Genomic DNA, 24,262 nt, shown 5'->3' with positions numbered 1-24,262 from the left:
TCAACAAATATTTTGCTTCTGTTCACCCATGGTAGATCAGGGTACCAGCTAGGTACCCAAAAATCATACTTATCATCTATTACCTTCGCCAACTTCCTTGTGTAGGTTAGTTTGAAAGGCGTGTATTTTATGTCTGTCTGTGTGTTTGTGATTCGCATAACTCAAAAACTATCTGACCGAATCTGATGCAATTTTGTGGGATGATTGACCATGATCCAAGGACAATTTGATTAGATTTTTGTGAGTGATTGGGTCAAAGATCAAGGTCAAGGTAATTGAATAGGTCAAAAAATGTCTTTTTGCTATATCATGGTCAATTTCTATCCAATTTGGATGAAACTAGCACCAAAATATGCATAATTCAATTGCCTATCTTATCATGTGGCATTGGCGAAGGCATGCACTCTACAGAGTGCCCATTCTATAGTTCATTTCTTTTATCGAGGCAGATATGCACCGACTCGCAGCGGTGCTCTTTTAGCTCGGAAAATTTTCCTGATCGCTGATTGGTTAGAATTATCTCGTCCAACCAATCAGCGATCAGGAAACTTTTCCGAGCCAAAAGGACACCGCTGCGAGTCGGTGCAAATCTGCATCGCTAAAAGAAATTGACTATAGTTAGAAATATGAATCTTCCTTTCCCAAACAGATAAGCACAGAGAATGTGAGTGTGGCAGGCACTAAAACACCCAGCACAGCAAGGGCGGCCTCACCAGCGAGGGAAGTAGATGGCGGACAGACGCCCTGCAGTCCCTCCAAGTCCCCCAGTGGGGGCCCGCCCTCTATTGGCTCAGATGCAACGTGGGCCGAGGCAAGGGCGGCTTTCTTAGCTGGGCCAAACCCTCAGAAGAGCAAGTCTGCTAAGACGCCAGCTATACCTGTGAGTATAAAGATATATATATATATATATATATATATATATATATATATATATATATATATATATATATATATATACACACACACACACACACACACACGCACATATATATATATATATATATATATATATATATATATATATATATATATATATATATATATATATATATATTGTTATTTTGTTCTGTTTATTATCATATAATGATAGCTGTTTCAGACGTTAACTCATTGCTAGTATAAGGAAGTTACATTATTATTATTATTATTATTATTATTATTATTATTATTATTATTATTATTACTTGCTGAACTACTACCCTAGTTGGAAAAGCAGGATGCTATAAGCCCACGGGCTCCAACAGGGAAAATGGCCCAGTGAGGAAAAGAAACAAGGAAGTGAGAGAAGTAATTAACAGTTAAGATAAAATATTTTAAGAACAGTAACAACACTAAAATAAATCTTTCATATATAAACTACTGTATAAAAGCTTTAACAAAACAAGAGGTAGAGAAATAAGATGGAGTAGTGTGCCTAAGTGTACCCTCAAGCAAGAGAACTCTAACCTAAGACAGTTGAAGACTATGGTGCAGTGGCTATGGCACTACCCAAGACTAGAAAACAATGGTTTGATTTTGGAGTATCATTCTCCTAGAAGAGCTGTTTAACATAGCTATAATAAAAAAAGATCTAGGCAGAGAGTTTTGAGATCCTGCAAGAGTTTTCTCCTGTTGCGTGGATGAAAATAGGCAGAAGACACTGAAATGTTTGGAAAATTGTTTGAATAGCTTCAGTATCTCTGATAAAGCTATTTGGGACATGTTCAAGTCATGTTTATCTACACAATATTTGTGTGTTTTGTCTTTAGTTTCTTTTTCCGTATATGGTTTCTTCTCTTCCACTTTTTCGAGATCCTCTTCCAGCTTAGCATTCTCTTTGAGTAAGACCCCTTTCAAATGCAAATTTTCACATAAATTCCCTAAAGATTTATATAACAAGAAACTTCCGTTAAGTTATCCATTCTTTCAGCAATAAAGAAATGCTTCACTAAGAAGAAAACTTTGTATAACTTGATTATTGAAGTGGCAAGTATTATGCTGTGGCCTGCATTTAACTATCTAGATATCTTCTACCGTTGGCCACAGAAACTTCCAGAAAATCTAAAGGAGTAAGTCTTGTCAAGCCTTTGTGTGTGACTGTTCACAGTCCAGATATGTTGGAGATATGCATTTAAGTACTACTGTAAATATACAGGACCCACATAACTATCAACATGTCATATGAAGCTATGATGATACTATTTGTCCGTAGGGGAGCAAGGGACAGGACTGGACTTGGGCAGAGGCGAAGGCATGGCGTGAGTGGAGAGCCGCCCAAGAGGAGGAACAGAGAAAACGCCGGGCTCATGTCAATACACTCAACCTTCAGCTGGAAAGAATCACACCTACTATCAAGGTAAGAGATCTTTGTTTATCCATATTTTGAACTGAGGAGTATCTGGCATTCTCTGAGGTTCAGAAACAAAAATGTAGCATATTTTGATAATCATTTTAAAGCAGTTCATATATGGGGTATTATTATCATAATTATCATTACTATTATTATTATTATTATTATTATTATAATAATAATAATAATAATAATAATAATAATAATAATAATAATAATAATAATAATAATGATATTTATTATTATTATTATTACCATTAGTACTTTTATTATTATTATTATTATTATTATTATTATTATTATTATTATTATTATTATTATTATAATAATAATAATAATAACAATAATAATAATAATAATAATAATAATAATGATAATAATAATAATAATTTTGATTATACTCATTATTATTATTATTATTATTATTGTTATTATTATTATTATTATTATTATTATTATTATTATTATTATTAGCTAAGCTACAACCCTAGTTGGAAAATAAAGTGGCTATAAACCCTATAAGGTCGCCAACAGGGAAAAATAGCCCAGTGAGGAAAGGAAATAAAGAAACAATGAAACTACAAGAGAAATAATGAACAATTAGTATAAAATATTTTAAGTTGTATGTCTTCTTATTGCAAATATAGTATTTATAGGGTCTAAAAATTAAAAAAAAAATATGCCACACATCTTGGTATTTTTAAACTGTTTACCTGAGGTGTTTTAAAAAAATATGAAAATCCCATCAAACATATTATTATTATTATTATTATTATTATTATTATTATTATTATTATTATTATTATTATTATTATTATTGATTAAGCTAAAACCCTAGTTGGAAAAAAAAAGGATTCTATAAGCCCAACGGCTCCAACAGGGAAAATAGCCTATTGAGGAAATGAAATAAGGTAACAGACAGTGGCGTAGCTAGAAGTTTGTCAGTGGGTGGGCACCTTAGGGCACAGCTGAGTATGGGAGGGCACTATAGTCAATTCTTTTTAGTGAGGCAGAATTGCACCGACTCGCATGGGTGCTCTTTAAGCTCGGGAAAGTTTCCTTATAGCTGATTGGTTAGAAGTATTTTTGTCCGACCAATCAGCGATCAGGAAACTTTTCCGAGCTAAAAGGGCACCCTTGTAAGTCAAAGTTTCCTAATAGCTGATTGGTCGGAAGTATTTTTGTCTGACCAATCAGCGATCAGGAAACTTTTCCGAGCTAAAAGGGCACCCATGCGAGTCGGTGCAATTCCGACCAATCAGCTATTAGGAAACTTTTCCGAGCTAAAAGGGCACCCATGCGAGTCGGTGCAATTCCGACCAATCAGCTATTAGGAAACTTTTCCGAGCTAAAAGGGCACCCACGCAAGTCGGTGCAATTCTGCCTCACTAGAAAGAATTGACTGTAGGCTATCGGAGCATTCTGAAGCCACATGAGAAGGGTATCTGGGAATTTTCTGAGATCAGCTGTGGATATTCAGACATTATATCTGTGATTCTGTTGTATAGAAATCAGGTACATTATGGTTAAACGTAATTACAGAATAGGGAGATTTACAGCTATAAAACTTAAGAACACAGTGACCTTTGTAAAATGCATTAATTGCTGTAATTCCTGTCTACATAGAAACTGTAAAATATAACCATTGGAAATACAAGACAAATTACTTTCATAAGTCTGTTATGTAATAGGTACTCTTGATAAAAAGATTAATGGATGAATGATATTATATATATATATATATATATATATATATATATATATATATATATATATATATATATAGATAGATAGATATATATATATATATATATATATATATATATATATATATATATATATATATATATATATATATATATATAGATAGATAGATAGATATATATGTATATATATATATATATATATATATATATATATATATATATATATATATATATATATATATATATATATATATATTTTATAATAATAATAATAATAATAATAATAATAATAATAATAATAATAATAATAATAATAATAATAATAATAATAATAATAATAAAAAGATAGAAAAAATGCTTGCTACACATTATCTGTGATGAAGCAACTGCGACATGACAAAATTTTACAATTTTCTTCTGTTCCTGTGATTTTCTCTAAACCTACCTAAAAATTCCTCTAAATCTACTCTTATTACTTCCATACTTTCAGTTGACAACACAGCAAGATTATTTAATCTGGCATTAATCATTGCATTCATGAGAGTAGTGTTAATAGATTTCAGAACAGAGAAGCTTCTCTCTGCTGAAGCGAAAGACATAAGTAGGGCTACAGAAATGCCTTCACATTATATTAATAATTTTCTGTAAGTCTAACGATGGTTTAGGTCTTCCAGTGTCACTGAAGTCCTTGTAGCGTCTTTCTAACATCTGATTTTACAGAGAACAGCTTGTTTTAAGATCTCCAGTGTTAGCATAATAGGCATAAATGAATCAACACGATTTCTCGAAAGATGAAAATTCCAGTTCTTTGATCTAAGTGACTGGACAATAATTTAGGTCTTCCAGTGTCACGTAATTCCTTGTAGCGTCTTTTTAACATCTGTTTTTACAGAGAACAGCTTGTTTTAAGATCTCTAGTGTTAGCATAATAGGCATAAGTAAATCAACACGATTTCTCGAAAGATGAGAATTCCAGTTCTTTGAGCTAAGCGACTGGAATACTTTCATAAGCGTGTATGTTTCATTACCTAACAGGCTTTTCACCTCTTACAACATATAAGGTACAATACGGTAGAAAGGTGAATTCGTGCTGAATTCTTAACAATGAGGTCAAAGTGTGTGCTTCCTGACTTCTTTTTCAACAGAATCACCAACTACTAACTCCTGCAATTTTGTAAAAATTCTATATTTTCTTGATAGTCAACACTTTGAAGTATCAAAACCAACAGCTGTTGAACTCTTCTCCACCCCACCCTACGAAAAAAAAAAAAAAAAAAAAAAAAAATCGAACGCATCTCTTCTAGCTGAACTGTGAAAAAAAGAAAAAAAAATCGATCGCATCCCTTCAAGCTGGACTGTTAAATAAATAAAAAAAGAATTAAAAAAAAAATTGAACGCATCTCTTCAAACTGAACTGTTTAGAAAAAAATTAAACGCATCTCTTCAAGCTGAACTATTAAAAAAAAAAATTTGAACGCATCTCTTCAAGCTGAACTATTAACAAAAAAAGAAAATGATTTTAACGCATCTCTTCAAGCTGAACTGTTACAATTTCAATCAATTCTACACCTTTTGCCAAGTCAAAGTTAGCTGACTGTGGCAAATCACGATAGAAGAAAATGAACACATTTCTGAAAGAGTAAGCGCTTTGAAATTAGCTCAAAGCAATTCTTAATCGAATATGATTAAAATGAAACAGGGAAAAAATTATATTGATAATGGCACAATGGATAAAGGTAACGAAATTTAACATGGGTATATCCTGGTGCAAAATCCAGGACTGACAGACTGGTCTGAATTCATCTTAGCATCGCAAAAAAAAAAAAAAAAAAAAAAAAAAAAAAAAAAAAAAAAAAAAAAAAAAAACTTGGGAATCTGGGATATGTGAGAATTCGTCAATGTAATATTCATGTTTAAGTATGCATACATAAACACACATACATATATACACATACAGTATATAAACACATCAGAAACATTAACATAAAGAGACAGAGGAAAGAGCATCATGGATACGAGACCAAATTAAAATATAGGATATTCTAACAACATATAAGAAAAAGAAATGGACATGGGCAGGATACACAAGGAGAAGGACAGATAATAGATGAACATTAAGAATAACAGAATATGTCTCTAGAGATTATAAAAGAAGCAGGGGAAGGAAGAAAAAACGATGGATTGACAAACTAAGAAAATTTGTGTTTAAAACCTGCATAGAAAGATGTTAAACAGACGTGAGTGGAAGGACATGTCTGAGGCTTTTGTGCTGCAGTGGATTTGTGACGGATGATGATGTTGACACATACAAACACACACACACACACACACACACACACACACACACACATATATATATATATATATATATATATATATATATATATATATATATATATATATATATATATACACATATATATATATATACATATATATATATATATATATATATATATATATATATATATATATATATATATATATATATATATATATATAGTATATGATAAATTTTGCACATTTAAACGTGTTTTTCATATTCAAATAAGCCATATTTTTTTATACATTAATGTCTGGATTCTCGTAACGACCTCGGGATCAGAGCCCCAGGCGAAATCACACGAAGACAAGAGCTTGTGACCGTCCTGGAGTCGAACCCTGGTCCGGCAAACTTGTATAGACAGGGACTAAACCATATACATTTATATATGCACACATACATTTATACAAATGTAAAATACATTGTTATAAGAGTTCATGTGTAAATATTTACTGGTATTTCTTCCTCATTCCAGATATAAAATAATCACGCGAAACGAAAATGAATATTTATCTCTAAAAGCGTACCTATTGCAATGAGATATATGCACAACTGCTAACAATTTATTACACTATGAATATTATTCCATCACTTCTCAGCATTTTCAAATCATGAGACATATTCCTGCTGAGGAAAAACATTTATCATATTTGAAAATATTTTATCAATGGAGATATCTTAGCGGGGCCGTGACCTTGGTGGACACCTTGGTGAACACAGAATTCTCAATGAGTGGGCCCCTTAGCTTCACCACTGTTAGCAGATAGAATAATATGCTTAAGTGTACCCTCAAGCCAGAGAACTCTAGCCCAAGATAGTGGGAGACCATTGTACAGAGGCTACGGCACTATCCAAGAATAGAGAGCAAAGGTTAGATCTCTAGAATTTGTCTGAAGAACTACTTAATTCTTTTCTATCTTCAGAGCCTCCTTCAGGAGTTTGACAGCCAGGTTCTGACGCTCATCGACTCCCGGGTCTCAACTGACGAAGCCCTCCTGCTGTACCAGCTCGTCACTTCGAGGCTACAGCGCCGTCTGTACCACCAGGAGGATCTACAGAAGAAGCTTGCTGAATTGCAGAAGCAACGCAAAGAGGTAAGTGACTCCAGAACTTCAGAAGGATTTATATTTTTCTTCACTGTTGTCTAATTTAACTTATTCCTCTATATCCTTCTTGAATATTTATCTTCCAGCTGGTTTGTTTAAGACTTCACTACCTCTCTTTTCTTTCTTCTTCTTCTTTCTCATCGTTATCACTACATTAAGGGCTCGGTTATAATTTGGCAGAGGGTTTTTAAAATCAAATAACTTTGCAGTCTTCAACCCCAGTGATTGGTGGTGGGCCTAATCTTTTGCTAAAAAGCAAGACTAAAAGGCAACAGCTGTCATTTTAGTTGCTTTCTACGACCCGTAGAACGTATGGTGGCAGTATACTTACACCCATAGAACAGGTCAACCCTGCCTCTCTTTTCTCTTTTCAGCTCAAAACAATAAGAAATTGAGTAATATAATCTACATTTTAACAAAATAATAACTTACTTTACCCCCCTTTTCTCTTTTCACTTCAAAACAATAAGAAATTGAGTAATATAATCTACATTTTCAGAAAAAATAACAACTTGCTCATTTCATCAGGTGGAAACTAAACTTTCCCAAGTGGAGGCAGAAGCCGAGGGAAGTCGTAGGGACGAAGGACGCGCCAAAGGACGACACGATCGTCTATTGGAGCAACTGAAAGACGAAGAAGCCGCCCTGCGTAGGACGATTATCAATCTCCCCATCGATCAGTACAATCATCTCTTGGCTCTATACACGTAAGCATTCTGTGGTTGGTTGAAAGAATCTTTGCGCTGTGGAATAAAAGTATTGTCTCTCATTACCGAGATCTTAAGGAACATTGTTTCTCATGGATCACGATATATAAAAAAAGTATTCTTATTATTGAGATCTCAGAGGAAATTGTTTGTGTTGGATTATAGCATGGAAAACAGTATTGATTCTTATTACTGATATCTCCCGGGACATTGTTTCTGAAGGATTTTCTGAAGGATTTTAGGGTACGACCTGTATCAAAGTATTATTTCTATTGCGGGAATTTGGGCACATAAACTAAAGAAAGAGATAAAGTTAACGTGTACGTTCGTCATTCTTTATCTCCTTAAACTCTATCCGTTGATGCTCCGATTAGATACTATCGCTAGAGAGTTATGGGGTCCTTTGATTGATTAGACAGTACTACAGTGGACCCTTCTCTCTGGTTACGGCTCATTTTCCTTTTGGCTACACATTCACCCAATAGTCTGACCTATTATCTATATTCTCCTATGTCTCATACACCCGACAACACTTAAATTACCAAACAATTTTTCTTCTCTCCAGGGGTTAACTACTGTAATGTAATTATTCAGGGGCCACTTTCCTCTTAAGGGTAAGGGTAGAAGAGATTCTTTAGCTATGGTAAGCAGCTCTTCTAGGAGAAGAACACTCCAAATTCAAACAATTGTTCTTAGTCTTGGGTAATGCCATAGCCTCTGTACCATGGTCTTCCACTGTCTTGGGTTAGAGTTCTCTTGCTTGAGGGTACACTCAGGTACACTACTCTATCTTATTTCTCTTCCTCTTGTTTTGTTAGAGTTTTTATAGTTTATATATGAAATAATTATTCTAATGCTGTTACTGTTCTTAAAATATTTTATTCTAATTGCTAATTGCTTTTCTTGTAGTTTCCTTATATTCTTTCCTCACTGGGCTATTTTCCCTGTTGGAGCTCTTGAGCTTACAGCATTCTGCTTTTCCATCTAGGGTTGTAGCTTAGCAAGTAACGACAATAATAATATCACTCTCATTTCTGATAATATTTTCTTTTTCCATCCTCAAACTTTATTCTTTTTCCCTTAATTATTAACTCTCTTTATACGCTATAGCTATTTCTATGCCTTCAACTAAAAATCCTTCTACTCTCCTTCCCGTGATCTTCGACTCCCATAGGACTCTACTACGCCACTTCCCCACTGACGGAGTTTGTCTGTCTCCATTTTTCATTTTCGTGGACCTACGAAGGAGGGATTTTTCCATGTCACTTTTCGCCCTTAGATGCCTGGCCGTGGTCTGGTTCAGGAACAACTGAATGAAACCCTATTATTTCTTTTCAAGTAAAGACACCCAAATCTTTTTCCCATTTTTTTTTTATAATCCCTTGTCTTTTTTTTTTCATTCTTATCCCACTTGCATTATTATTATTATTATTATTATTATTATTATTATTATTATTATTATTATTATTATTATTATTATTATTATTATTCAACATCGAATGATCTGACAATATTTTCCACTAGATAGTCTTTCTCTCCTACAGACATTCTTCATTAATAACAGTCTATCCACCTGTTATGGTGGCCTATTAGAAAAGTCCTAGCCTGGCGATATGCCGGTATGGTGTTCGAGTCCCGCTCAAACTCGTTAGTTTCTTGTAGTGTCTGCAACCTCACCATCCTTGTAAGCTAAGGACGAGAGGTTTGGAGTAGCCCATAGGACTAACTGCTGAGTTATCAACAGCCATTGCCTGACTCTCCCTGGTCTAAAATTGGGTGGAGAGAGTCAATGTCACAGTCCCTTGTCTCTGCCATTAATGAGTAGACTTTAAATATCTAAAGCTTTAAACCCCATTCTAATTTAAATGTATCTTTGCCTAGACCCACAGATTTTTTTCTCAATAATAGCTCTCTCTCTCTCTCTCTCTCTCTCTCTCTCTCTCTCTCTCTCTCTCTCTCTCTCTCTCTCTCTCTCTCTCTCTCTCATTCCTGATATCTGGTTAAACTGGTTTTAATGAGAAAGTAGATCTAACGTCAGGAGGTCATTGTAATCCAAGTTTCACACCACTCTTCTAATCTGGAGCGAGGTCCAATATCTGGTTTCGTGTTCGTATGATTTAGAAATGATAACACACATCGACTTCAATTACAATATTAATAATAATAATAATAATAATAATAATAATAATAATAATAATAATAATAATAATAATAATAATAATAATAATAATAATAATAATAATAATGATGATGATGATGATGATAATAATACGACTTACGTTGACGAACGAAAACTTTTACAACAAGTTTCAAGTCATTATGCATAAAAACGAACACCCCGTTTTACTCGGGGTGAATGTTTATTGATTCGTTGTGCGAAAATAGGGTAGCGTTCAGTTATAAAAGTAATAATATATTGAACTGAAATTGATCTGTAATTAGTTAATATTCAAAAAATATATTTTAAAAACTTAATAATTTTATTTATTATATAGATTTAAAGCTAAAATTATGGTAAAGTTTAATAATTCCTTAAAATTTTCAAACATTCTAAATTTTCTTTGTAGAAAACGAGCCACAACAACCGTCCGCCATCTGGATCTTCCGAGCGCTCGTGGGGGAATGACTGGACAACCCCCCCTAACCCCAACTGGTGGGGGACTCCACAGCCCCCTTATGTCAGCGCGCTCAGAGGTAAGTTAAAAGGTTAATATGTTAATTGCATAAAAAAAAATAAACAATTTAACGCGAAGAATATACCGATTATTAAAAGAAATATATACAATGTTATTATTATTATTATTATTATTATTATTATTATTATTATTACTTGCTAAGCTACAACCCTAGTTGGAAAAGCAGGATGCTATAAGCCTCAGGGCTCCAACAGGGAAAATTACCCAGTGAGGAAAGAAAATAAAAAACTTTCTAAGAACAGTAACAACATTAGAATAAATCTTTCATATATAAACTATAACATTAAAAAGAAAAACAAGTGGAAGAGAAATAAGATAGATAGCTTGCCCGAATGTACCCTAAGCAGGAGAACTCTACCCAAAGGCAGCGGAAGACCATGGTACAGCGGCTATGCCACTACCCAAGACTAGAGGACAATGGTTTGATTTTGGAGTGTCCTTCTTCTAGAAGAGAAACTTTCCATAGTTAAAGAGTCTCTTCTACCCTTACCAAGAAGGAAAGTAGCCACTGAACAATTACAGTGCAGTAATTAACCCCTTGAGTGCAGAAGAATGGTTTGGTGATCTCAGTTTTGTCAGGCTCATGAAGACAGGAGAATGTAGAAAGAATAGGCCAGACTATTCTGTGTATGTGTAGGAAAAGGGAAAATGAGCCGTAACCAGAGAGAGGGATCCAACGTATTACTAACTGCTCAGTCAAAGGACCCAATAAATCTCTTGCAGTAGTATCTCAAAAGGTGGCTGGTGCCATGGCTAACCTACTACGTATATTAATAAATCGGTAAATGAGTAGGCTTGAAATATTTTACTAATATGATAAATGAATAAGAGGGTTTATTGTATTATTATTATTATTATTATTACTAGCTAAGCTACAACCCTAGTTGGAAAAGAAAGATGCTATAAGCCCAAGGGCTCCAACAGGGAAAAATAGCCCAATGAGGAAAGGAAATAAGGAAATAAATAAACGATATAGGAAGTATATTCAATATAATTATTCAACAGATAAGCTAGGTTTTATGTTATAGTTAGATAAAATTTTCATTTTGATACAAGAACTTTGAATATTCCAGTTATATAATAAATAAACAATTTAGTCTCATAATTAGATATCATTAAAATACTCTGATTATGTAATAAATAAAACAATTTATTCTCATGATTTAATATATTTGATTCTATTAAAAAATCCTAAAAATTATTTGCTTAAGGAATCGGTTATCTTTAAGATATTCTATAAACTATCCAAAGATCACCTCAAGGCCTCTCTTCTTTCCAGAATGTCATGGGCGGCATGAGACCTTCGCGTCCCCCGAGCAGCACCTCCCGAAGCGGCGACGATCAGCGTCCGGACGACCTCAGGTAATATAGCGAGTAACGAGCTCAGTAGCTATCGTCTGGAAGGTAGTAGATGAAGAGTCATCCTCTTTGCATCATCATCCAAGGCTGCAGATTGTGGACATTCAGATCTGGAACCATTTAAACTGCCTTTGTTTGAGTTGTTTTGTTACTGTTCGCACGATGGCAAAATTCAAGGTGATCTTTATTACTATGGCCAAAGTTAAGATGATCTTTATTACGATGGCCAAATTTAAGATGATCTTTATTACGATGGCCAAATTTAAGATGATCTTTATTACGATGGCCAAATTTAAGATGATCTTTATTACTATGGCCAAATTTAAGATGATCTTTATTACTATGGCCAAATTTAAGATGATCTTTATTACTATGGCCAAATTTAAGATGCTCTTTATTACGATGGCCAAATTTAAGATGCTCTTTATTACGATGGCCAAATTTAAGATGATCTTTATTACGATGGCCAAATTTAAGATGATCTTTATTACTATGGCCAAATTTAAGATGATCTTTATTACGATGGCCAAGTACATGTCGTCCTCTTGAATATTAGGCACTAGTTATTCCACTCTACTTTGAAGTAAGAACTCATTGCAAGAAATGATATTTGTTTGAGGAACTTCTCCGAGTAATTGCAGACGCAAGGGGCTGGACCATGTCCTAGAGACTGACTATATATACATATAATCAGCATCCAAGTCCCCTCTCTATCAAGCTATGACCAGGGAGGGACAGGCAATGGCTGATGAGTACTTTGCAGGTAGATCTACAGACTCCCCCAAACCCCTATCCCTAGCTCACAAGGATGGTGAGGTTGCAGGTACTACAAGGAACTATCGAGCTTTGGTGGGTTTCGAACTCCTGTCTAGCAGATCATCAGGCAGGAACGCTTCCAATAGGTTACCTCAAGTCCTCGCATTTTATATGTAGTCATAAACAGAACTGGAAACGTCTCAGCTTGGTGATCTGTCAGACAAATTCAAGTCCCGCTCAAGCTTGATAGTTTCTAGTAGTGTTTGTAATCTTACCATCCTTGTGAGCTAAGGATGGGGGTTTGGGGGAGCCTGTGGATCTACTTGCTGAGTCATCAGCAGCCACTGCTTGGCCCTACTTGGTCCTAGCTTAGGTGGAGAGGGGCTAAGGCGCTGATCATATCTCTATATAGTCAGTCTCTAGGGCATTGTCCTGCTAGCTAGAGCTTTGTCACTATCCCTTGCCTCTGCCATTCATGACCAGCCTTTAAACGTTAATGAGATAACCTACCAAAACATAAAGGAAGGTGTTCCCGGGTCAGTCTGGTCACGAAAAACACATGGTCTTAGGTGAGCCTCTGCAGGGAAAGCTAGGGTAGAATTTAAGTAGTAACCTTTTTTTAGCAAACATAGATAACTAGTGTCACTAGGTTCGCAGGTAGCTTTATCAACGTCAGATTGTTTAGGTTCAAAACTCGTCTTATCAATACGCCTTACTCCCATGAGCGTAGCGGGAAGAAGGGTAAATCTAATCTCTTCTTATCTTAAGTAGCAGTCCATCGTAGCCGTTGATGATGTTTCAAGTATATCAGTGGATCACATATGTAGTATGATGTGTTCTCAGCCATGTTGTAATTGCTCTTCCAGTATGTGCGTTTGTTGTAGTTCATCAGGTAAATTTTCACCTTGCATACCTTGCCACATGTTGGATGCATCATATGAGGACTTAAAAATAAAATAACATTTTGCCTTGCGTTGTGATTATTATTATTATTATTATTAGTAGTAGTAGTAGCTAAGCTACAACCCTAGTTGGAAAAGCAAGATGCTATAAGGCCAAGGGCCCAAACAGGGAAATTAGCTCAGTGAGGAAAGGAAACAAGGAAAAATAATATATTTTAAGAACAATGACATTTAAATAAATATTTTCTATACAACAATGAAAACTTTTAACAAAACAAAAGGAAGAGAAACGAGATAGAATAGTGTGCCCGAGCGTACCCTCAAGCAAGAGAACTGGAAGCGCGCTTGCCTGGCAATCTGCTAGATAGGAGTTCAAGACATGCTCAAACTTACTTCTGAGCTAAAGAGTAGATAGGTTTACTGGCTGATTCATCAACAGTCATTGCTTTGCCCTGCCTGGTCTTCGGTTGATGGAAAGGTGTCTATACGACTCTTTTTAAAATTCTCAGAGTGAATCTTGATGGCAAATTTACTTCTGAGAAGCACATTCTTGTATAGTCGCTAGAAAAAGTCTCCAACTAGAAAGATTTTATGGAATTGTGGAATAAGTGATAAGCATCTCTTACTCTGACCTAGATTTGTGGGATGATAAGTAATCATTTATGTTTTCAGTAAAGATAAACGAAGCTGATAAGCTTCTCAGATAAAACTTAACTCTTCTTCTAGTTATTTATTTTTCTTTATGATGCTTTCCAAGCCTTCTTCACCTTGAAATTTAGCCAGTTATTAAAAGAAAAAAAGCTCTTGTTTATTTCTCTCCTTCTTTAGTGATTAGTAACTGTTCTTTATATTCCCAAATTCTTGTTATTCTGTCAGATCTATACTTAAGAATAACTTCAAATTGACACTTAATTAGCAAACCAATAAACTATTTATGATAGCTTTCGTCATTCTATAATCCAGTTTAACTGAACCTACTCTTTCAATTGAATCTTTCATGAATTATCACCTGATTCTTTCATAAGGCGTTTGATTATATTGCATTTTATATCACATAATTTTTTGAGATCTGATTCTCTGGTTTCTCGTCAGTCATTCCTGGAAAGTTCTGGAACTGGCGCCCGTCTGGAAAGTTCTCCTCGCCCTGGAGTTTTCCAGGATTGTGGGTACGCCACTAAGAAAACACCGTCGGTCCTAAACGCTTTGTGTTTTAAAGTTTTAAATGTCGTCCATGAATGGCAGAGTCAAAGGACAGTGACAATGCCCTGGAGAATGACCATATATACATATAATCAATGCCAAAGCCCCATCTCCATCCAAGCTAGGACCAGGGAGGGCCAGGCAATGGATGCTGATGACTCAGCACGTAGAGCTACACTGTTAAGTAGAGCTACACTATTGAAAAAAACCGTAATTCTAATCGGAAATTCTACGTGAAAATATACTGTTCTCAGACGTATTTCAGTAAAATACAGGCGACCGTAATTTTACCAAACATGATTATTGTCTTTTACGGGTTGGTGACCGTAATATCACTAATTTACGTCAATATATCCGTTTTTAAGAGGGTAAATACCTGGCAACATTTATTCCAGGATTTTTACCGTTTTTTACGGCAAATTTTTATCAGTGTATAGGCTCTCCCAAGCCCCCATCCATAGCTCACAAGGATGGTGAGGTTACAGACACTACAAGAAACTATCTAGCTTGAGCAGTACTCGAACTCAAGCCTGACAGATCACCAGGCAGGGACGTTTCCAATAGGCCACTAATAAACAGACATTTTATTGTCATCAATTACCTTATACTCAGGCAGGTTAGCTTGCATACTTTTATATATCACTCCTTCTCTATTATTATTATTATTATTATTATTATTATTATTATTATTATTATTATTATTATTATTATTATTATTATTATTATTATTATTACTTGCTAAGCCATAACCCTAGTTGGAAAAGCAGGATGCTATATGACCAAGGGCTCCAACAGGGTAAATAGCTCAGTGCGGAAAGGAAACAAAGAAAAATAGAATATTTTAAGAAGAGCAACAACATTAAAAGAAACATCTTTTATATAAACTATAAAAAAACTTTAACCAAACAAGAGGAAGAGAAATAAGATAGAATAGTGTGCCCGAGTGTACCCTCAAGCAAGAGAACTCTAACCCAAGACAGTGGAAGACCACGGTACAGAGTCTATGGAATTACCCAAGATTAGAGAACAATGGTTTGATTTTGGAGTGCCCTTCTAAGGGTAAATAAACTATTTGTTGTATCATCCCTGCTCACTTCTTAAAACACGTTTGCAGGCACTCTAACAAATAATAGATATGTGCAAAGCTTCTTAGCTCATACTATGTAACAACAAACAACAATCAATTCGAGTCTCAAGTGTTACTTTCATCACTTTTCGCCTTAAAACTTTGTAAGTTTTGGTAACATATTTTGGCATTTTCAAATTCACGTACGCTCTTATATTCTGTCTTCTGAATTGTCTTTTTTCTTTTTTTTTTGCATAGGTCACATATATCATGTAGGCATTATCCCATGAAATTTGCTTTTATTTTTAACGTGTTTAACCTTGCTTTCATTATTAGGATTGTCTTATCCATTGCTCTTAATAAATATAAGGCTGTTGGCCATTCCCTTATATGATTTTTCCACCAACCCTATTTTCTTTTCTTCATTTTCCCTTCTTCGATGTCTCAGAAGAGTATATAATACAGGAGAGGGGGATCCTAGCCCCCCTCATCCCGTCCCTTTTAGTGTCCTCTTACGACACGCAGTGATACGTTGGCGCTATTCTAATTGTTGTTATGTCCCCATCGGCCACAGTTCCGGTAGGCCCTGCTGCTTCCTCCGGTCGCCTTGGATGACCGCGGAGGTAGCAGAAGTAGGGGATTCAGCGTTATGAAGCTTCATCTGTGGTGGATAACGGGGGAGGGTAAGCTGTGGCACCCCTAGCAGTAACAGCCGAACTCGGTTGAGTCCCTTGTTAGGCTGGGAGAAACGTAGAGAGGAAAGGTCCCCTTTTTTTCATTTGTTTGATGTCGGCTACCCACCAAAATTGGGGATAAGTGACTTGGTATATAGATAGATTTTCCCCTCAGTCTTTTCTATAATTATTTTCTAACAGTTCTTAATTATTTTATTTCAATTTTATATTTATAACTAATTTCTTCAATGTAGCTAAGGAGTTCTTCAACTGATCCTCAATTATATCTGACTAGTCTCTTTTCATCAGTGTTTATGATGTTATGGAAGAGCATTAATTTATCATATTCTAATTTGTAGGACACTAGTCATATTCCTGTTTCTGCTATGATGCCCCAATATGGAGTATTTGCAAGTTGTTCATACATAATCAAAGGTAGAAGAGACTCTTTAGCTATGGTAAGCAGCACTCCTAGGAGAAGGACACTCCAAAATTAAACCATTGTTCTCTAGTCTTGGGATGTGCCGTAACCTCTGTACCATGGCCCTCCACTGTCATGGATTAGAGTTCTCTTGCTTGAGGGTACACTTGGTTACGCTGTTCTACCTTATTTCTCTTCCTCTTGTTTGTTTTGAAGTTTTTATAGTTTATATATAAAAGATCTGATTTAAGGTTGTTACTGTTCTTAAGATATTTTGTTCTAATTATTTATTACTTCTCTTGTAGCTTATCTATTTCCTTATTTCCTTTCCTTACTGGCCTATTTTTTCCCTATTGGAGCCCTTGGGCTTATAGCATTTTGCTTTTCCAACTAGGGCTGTAACATTTATCTCTTATTTCACTTCAGATCTCCACATTAGCAAATATTGTTTGGAACATCTTCTGTTTCATATATTTTACTCTGACTTCCAATTATATTTTTCATGCTCTCCTCGTGTCTTCATGTTTACATGATTCTTTGGCTTTTCTTATTCATACTAACATCTTTGCTATCTCTCTCCCAGATGCATCTACTCCCTAACTATTCTAGAAGTTTTATTCCAGCTGTGACCAAGTTGTGGAATGATCTTCCTAATCGTGTAGTTGAATCAGTGGAACTTCAAATGTTCAAACTTCCAGCAAATGTTTTTATGTTGAAAAGGCTGATATAATTCTTTTTATAGGTTATATATAAAAGATCTTTCTGTTTTTAATGTTGTTAATGTTCGTGAAATATTTTTTTTTAATTGTTCATAATTTTTCATGTAGTTTATTCATTTCCTTATTTCCTTTCCTCATTGGGCTCTTTTCCCTTTTGGAGCCCTTATAGGGTTTATAGTATCTTGCTTTTCCAACTAGGGTTGTACCTTAAATAATAATAATAATAATAATAATAATAATAATAATAATAATAATAATAATAATAATAATAATAACATACTTGGTGGCCCGTTCTACCTAACAGATTTCAGAATCCAGATAGCTCACTCCACAACACTATGTTTGTGGACCCACTGCTAGAGGTATAGATTCAAAGCTTAGTTTCATTAATTACTTCCGACATAGACACCCCAGCTTATATACCTTTATTTATAGCTTCTAAACTCTGTGTGATATATCAGGTAACGTCTTTTGTTAGCAATTCTAAGTACCAGGATTCTATGCTACTTTTTCTAAATTTCCTTAATTCTCTATAGCTGAACAAATGCCTCACTATAGAAAACTCAAAGTCTATTCTTGTCATTCCTGTTTCTATAATTTTCTTTTTAGTCTATCATATTCAACATTGTCTTCAGTACTATTTCAGCTTCCTTAGTGTTGAGTTCTCCTGTGTAATCTCTTCTTCCATTACCTTTTACAAACCTTATCTTTATCATTTTTGCTTTCTTTTCTTCTATTTCTATTTTATTTACATCTGTATCTTTGTCTTTTATTTATTTCTTGAGTTCTCACTTTTTATAATTTCTAACATCTTTAATTTCAATATACTTTTTGTATATTGCTGAAAGATTTTTTTTTCCCCAACATTCCCCATATGATTCCACTATTTGGTCTTGCACTATCTCCTTAACTATTCCTTTATCATCTGATGTTATGAAAAAGCATCGCCTTTTTATACTCCATTATATTCTCTACTTACCATATGTCCGTTTTAGCTATTAAGATCCAATCCTATGCATTTACAAATTATTCAAACATTGCTTTTAATTCTTCCATATCTTTATCCTTTAGAACATCCTTCGTCTCAGTATTTACAAATAGACTATAACCCAATAAAGAGACTCTTTAGCTATGGTAAGCAGCTCTTTTAGGAGAAAGATACTCCAAAGTCAAACTACTGTTCTCTGGTCTTGGGTAGAGCTATAGCCTCTGTACCATAGTCTTCCTTAGTCTTGGATTAGAATTCTCTTGCTTTAGGGTACACTCGGGCACGCTGATCTATCTTGTTCTTCCTCATATATTTTTGATATTTTAAGTTTTTATAGTTTATTTACGAATTATCTAATTGAATGTTGTTACTGTTCTTAAGATATTCAATTTTGATTGTTCTTTGTTTCTCAGGTGGTTTATTTATTTCCTCGTTTCCATTCCTCACTGAGCTACTTTTTCCTGTCGGAGTCCTTGGGCACATAGGATACTGCTTTTTCAATTAGGGTTGTAGCTTAGCTAGTAATAATAATAATAATAATAATAACAATAATAATATTAATAATAACAACAACAACAACAACAACAACAATAACAACAACAACAACCACAAATAATAATAATAATAATAATAATAACAGCAACCTCAATAATAATAATAATAATAATAATAATAATAATAATAATAATAATAACAGCAACCTCAATAATAATAATAATAATAATAATAATAATAATAATAATAATAATAATAATAATCTCCCCACAAATGCTAATCCTCCCACTTTATTAACGTCTAAATACACCTAACTTCTTGCACCCTTTTGCTTGTGTCCTTTTTCTGAGTACCATTCTCTTAGGTATTCATGCTCCTACTGGGTCAATCCTTCCATTTCTAAACCCTCCTTTAATATCTCCAACTTGTTTTTTCAAGTCTTATAATCAAAACCACTGACATCTGAGGATTGGTACTTAAAGTAAGTTCCTTAAGTGTTTTCTTAATGCTGTATTTAATGGTTTTCTCTACTTTGTAGGTAGTAGGTTGACCGGGGCACCATCTACTCGTTGAGATGCTACCGCTAGAGAGTTATTGGGCCTTTTGACTGGCCAGACAGTACTACATTGGATTCTTCTCTCTGGTTACGGTTCATTTTCCATTTGCCTAAACACACACATACACAACGAATAGGCTGGCATATTCTTTGCTTATTCTCTTCTGTCCTTATACACCTGACAATACTGAGATTACCAAACAATTCTTCTTCACTCAAGGCGTTAACTACTGCACTGTAATTGTTCAGTGGGAGCTTTCCTCTTGTTAAGGGTAGAAGAGGCTCTTTAGCTATGGTAAGGAGCTCTTCTAGGAGAAGGACACTCAAAAATCAAACCAGTGTTCTCTAGTCTTTGGTAGTGCCATAGCCTCTGTACCATGGTCTTCCACTGTCTCGGATTAGAGTTCTCTTGCTTGAAAGTACGCTCGGGCACGCTGTTCTGTCTAGTTTCTCTTCCTCTTGTTTGTTAAAGTTTTTATAGTTTATATTGGAGATATTTATTTCAATGTTGTTACTCTTCTTAAAAATTCTATTTTTCCTTGTTTCCTTTCCTCACTGGGCTAGTTTCCCTATTGGAGCCCCTTTGCTTATAACATCCTACTTTTCCAACTAGGGTTGTAGCTTAGCAAATAATAATAATAATAATAATAATAATAATAATAATAATAATAATAATAATAATAATATATGTTAATACTGAGGCTTCCCAACCATTCTGATGTTTTCGAATAGCATTATTATTATTATTATTATTATTATTATTATTATTATTATTATTATTATTATTATTATTATTATTATTATTTTCTAAGCTCAGTGAGGAAAGTAAATATGGAATCCGATAGAAGTGTGCCTGGGTGTACCCTCAAGCAAGAGAACTCTAACCGAAGACAGTGGAAGACCATGGTACAGAGGCTATGTCCCTACCCAAGACTAGAGAACAATGGTTTGATTTTAGAGTATGCTTCTCCTAGAAGAGCTGCTTACCATAGCTAAAGAGTCTCTTCTACCCTTACCAAAAGGAAAGTAGCCACAGAACAATTACAATGCAGTAGTTAACCCTTTGAGTAAAGAAGAATTGTTTGTTCAGCTTAGTGTTGTCAGGTATATGAGGAAAGAGGAGAATATGTTAAGAATAGGACAGACTAATCAGTGTATGTGTAAGCAAAAGAAAAAAGAGCCGTAAACAGTGTGGGGTCGATTGTGGTATGACTGACCAATCAAAAGACCCAATAACTCTCTAGCGGAAGTAGAGTCATAGAGTCAAGTCTCTATAATGGCTCATCACAATATGATCCTTTCTCCCCTCCCTCTTCATTTGAAATCTCTCAAGGTACTCCTCGTCCCTCCATCCTCAGAGTCGAAGACGATCAGATGCCCGAGGGACTGACGGGGGGCGTCAGGACGTGGCGGCAGTTTCTGAAGTATCGCAAGAGGCGGCAGGAACTCATGGAGGAAGCCGAAGACGCTTCTGCCAAGAAGGCCACTGCCACGGCGAACCTGCAGGCCATGGACGTGCATCGCCAGACACTCCTGCTGCAGGAGCGTAAGGTAATGGGCGGATATTGCAATACTGTGCAGAGGTGATTGTTTGTGTGTGTGTTTGTTTGTGAACAGCTTCCGGGCCACAATTCCAATCGTAGAATAATGAAACTTGCAGGAATTAACTGTTATGTAAAAAGCTGGAAATGAATAAATTTAGGAAGATCAAGGTCAAAAGTCAAGGTAAAGGTCAAGCAAAATGTCCAATTGACGTAATCAGCCAGAAGTTTGGACATCGTTGTCACAGAGACTTCAAACTTGGTTCGTGTTTGAGTGTATGGAAAATCCCCGCCAAATAATACATGTCAAGGTCAAAGGTTAAGGTTGAGCAAAAGGTCGAGAAATAAGCTGACACGGTGGAGGTTTGTGCTTTACTGAGTTCCCCTCTAGGTATTGTTGTATTTATTACTTTTGTACCCATTTTGTTATAATTTATGAGAGGCTTGGGACGTTAACTTTTTGCGTACGCGTGTGGGAGCCAGTGGTGAGAGAGATTGGCCCATGTTGGATGACGGCAAGTCTAAACAAGGTGGTCACTCTCCATTGACAATGACGCATCTTGATTAATATTGATAATGATAATGAAAAATAACCAGAGGGACAATCAGTAGAGGGCTGACCTCCGCCGCGGCATATTATATCTCAACTTGTTGTTTGACCTTGACCTTGACCTTTGACCTTAACATACTTTAATTGGCATGGATTTTCATATACCCAAATATGAACCAAGTTTGAAGTCTCTGTGACAACGATGTCCTAGCTTATGGCTGATTACGTTAATTGGTCATTTTTCTTGACCTATACTTTGACCTTTGACCTTGATCTTCCAAAATTTAATCATTTCCAGCTTTTTACATAACAGTTAATCCCTGCAAGCTTCATTACTCTACGATTAAAATTGTGGCCAGGAATCTGTTTACAAAACACACACACACACTCACACACGCACACACACAAACAAACACACAAACAGGGGCGAAAACATAACCTCCTTCCAACTTCGTTTGCGGAGGTAACAGTTTAATCATCACAATGATAAAAAATTCTTACTTTTTATATTGTGTTTTGTTTCGTTCAAGCCTGGGCTTCATACGGACACTATATTATTGTCCTTAATATAAAAGAAAATGAATTTCACCACCTTAAAGCATTTTCAATATTTTTTATTTTCTTTTTGGCTTTCAGTTATGTTAAAGTTATTTTCGTAACTATTTTTATATGATTTTTTTTGTTTCATAATAATGTGTATTCATATTCAACACACACATACACACAAGTATATATATATATATATATATATATATATATATATATATATATATATATATATATATATCATGTGATTTTCTTCGTCTATGGGACGTTAAAAATTGCTTATAATGCATCCTTTGGCCATAAGATAATAATATCAATAATAGCATATAGAAATTTCAATCAATAACTTTAATCGTTATATCAAAGACTTTTTAACATATAATCTCCCGTGGTTACGAGACAAAATATATGACTCTTCTGCATTAAATTAATGTCTATGGAGAATCAGATATGGTTTTTAAATATATTATAATTTTTTACATTATTATATTGCAGAAATAGTCTAGTGTCCATTGAATATAAAGTAGTTTACGATTTTAGGTTTAAAAATTGAAATATAGAAAACGATCATTCCACAGAAAACGTCTTTCAATGGCTAACGATAATGGAGAAGACACACACACACACATCATCATCATTATCATCATCATCAGCCGTTGATAGTCCACTGCAGGACAAAGGCCTTAAACATGTCCTTCCACTTCTGTCCGTTTATGGATTTTCTATGCCAGCAAATTTTCTCAGGTCGTCAATCCTTCATCTTCTCTTGCTAACCCTGCTTCTTTTATAATCTCTGGGGGCGTTCATATGCTTTCCTAAAATGATATTTAAGTTATTTTAGGGCCATTTGAAGGCTTGTGGTAGCATTATTTTCCTAAAAATAAATATATAAATCTACATACATGGTTAAGATGACAAAGTTGTTTTTATTTTTTTATGTAATATGTCTTAATGGAGTAGTAGGCTACTTATATATATATATATATATATATATATATATATATATATATATATATATATATATATATATATATATATATATATATATATATATATATATATATATATACGGTAGTATACTGTATCTATATATATATATATATATATATATATATATATATATATATATATATATATATATATGTGAAGAATTTTCTTCACTCTTCTTCTTTTAATCGTATTTTTAGCTCTTCTACTAATACTATAGCTACCCCTTAAACATTCTCTCCTACATCTAGTTTTCTTTCACGAAACATAGGGAGGACTAACCTAAACTTGTTGACAGTGGCGCATGCCATGCTCGTGACGTCACAGCGTAGATACGCACGTTAGAGGGCCTTAGTGTAACCACGGCGTATGTTTGGTTCTTTCCTTAAACTACATGGGTCGAGATTAAAATTCCTAAACTACATTTTTATATAAATTCCAATACTGCTGAATTAATGCATCTTATATTTCTCAATACCAATTAAGGTTTGTTAATTTTAAGATGTATGCCCACCGCACCAGTCCATTGCTAATTAATCATTTTAAATATTAATTTTTAGCAAGCCAGAATAGGTAGGATTATTGTATATATAACCTCCCTCAGAGCAGCAAGATTTATCTGAGTATTTAGTACA

At 34.6% G+C, this 24,262-nt stretch overlaps 1 protein-coding gene across 1 annotated transcript in view; it reads left to right on the top strand.

The window, feature by feature from the left end:
• LOC137619153 (cilia- and flagella-associated protein 43-like) overlaps positions 1–24,262 on the top strand; it is a 66,470-nt gene that overhangs the window by 31,615 nt on the left and 10,593 nt on the right. Inside the window, exons 9-15 of the mRNA XM_068349340.1 lie at positions 650–880; positions 2,192–2,335; positions 7,282–7,452; positions 7,993–8,171; positions 10,739–10,865; positions 12,147–12,229; positions 21,362–21,554. Of these exons, the coding sequence (XP_068205441.1) occupies positions 650–880; positions 2,192–2,335; positions 7,282–7,452; positions 7,993–8,171; positions 10,739–10,865; positions 12,147–12,229; positions 21,362–21,554 (1,128 nt within the window). The remainder of the gene's footprint in view (positions 1–649; positions 881–2,191; positions 2,336–7,281; positions 7,453–7,992; positions 8,172–10,738; positions 10,866–12,146; positions 12,230–21,361; positions 21,555–24,262) is intronic.

Source organism: Palaemon carinicauda, chromosome 25, assembly GCF_036898095.1.
Source record: "Palaemon carinicauda isolate YSFRI2023 chromosome 25, ASM3689809v2, whole genome shotgun sequence".
NCBI lineage: Eukaryota > Metazoa > Arthropoda > Malacostraca > Decapoda > Palaemonidae > Palaemon > Palaemon carinicauda.
This window is presented reverse-complemented; position numbering and strand designations above follow the sequence as displayed.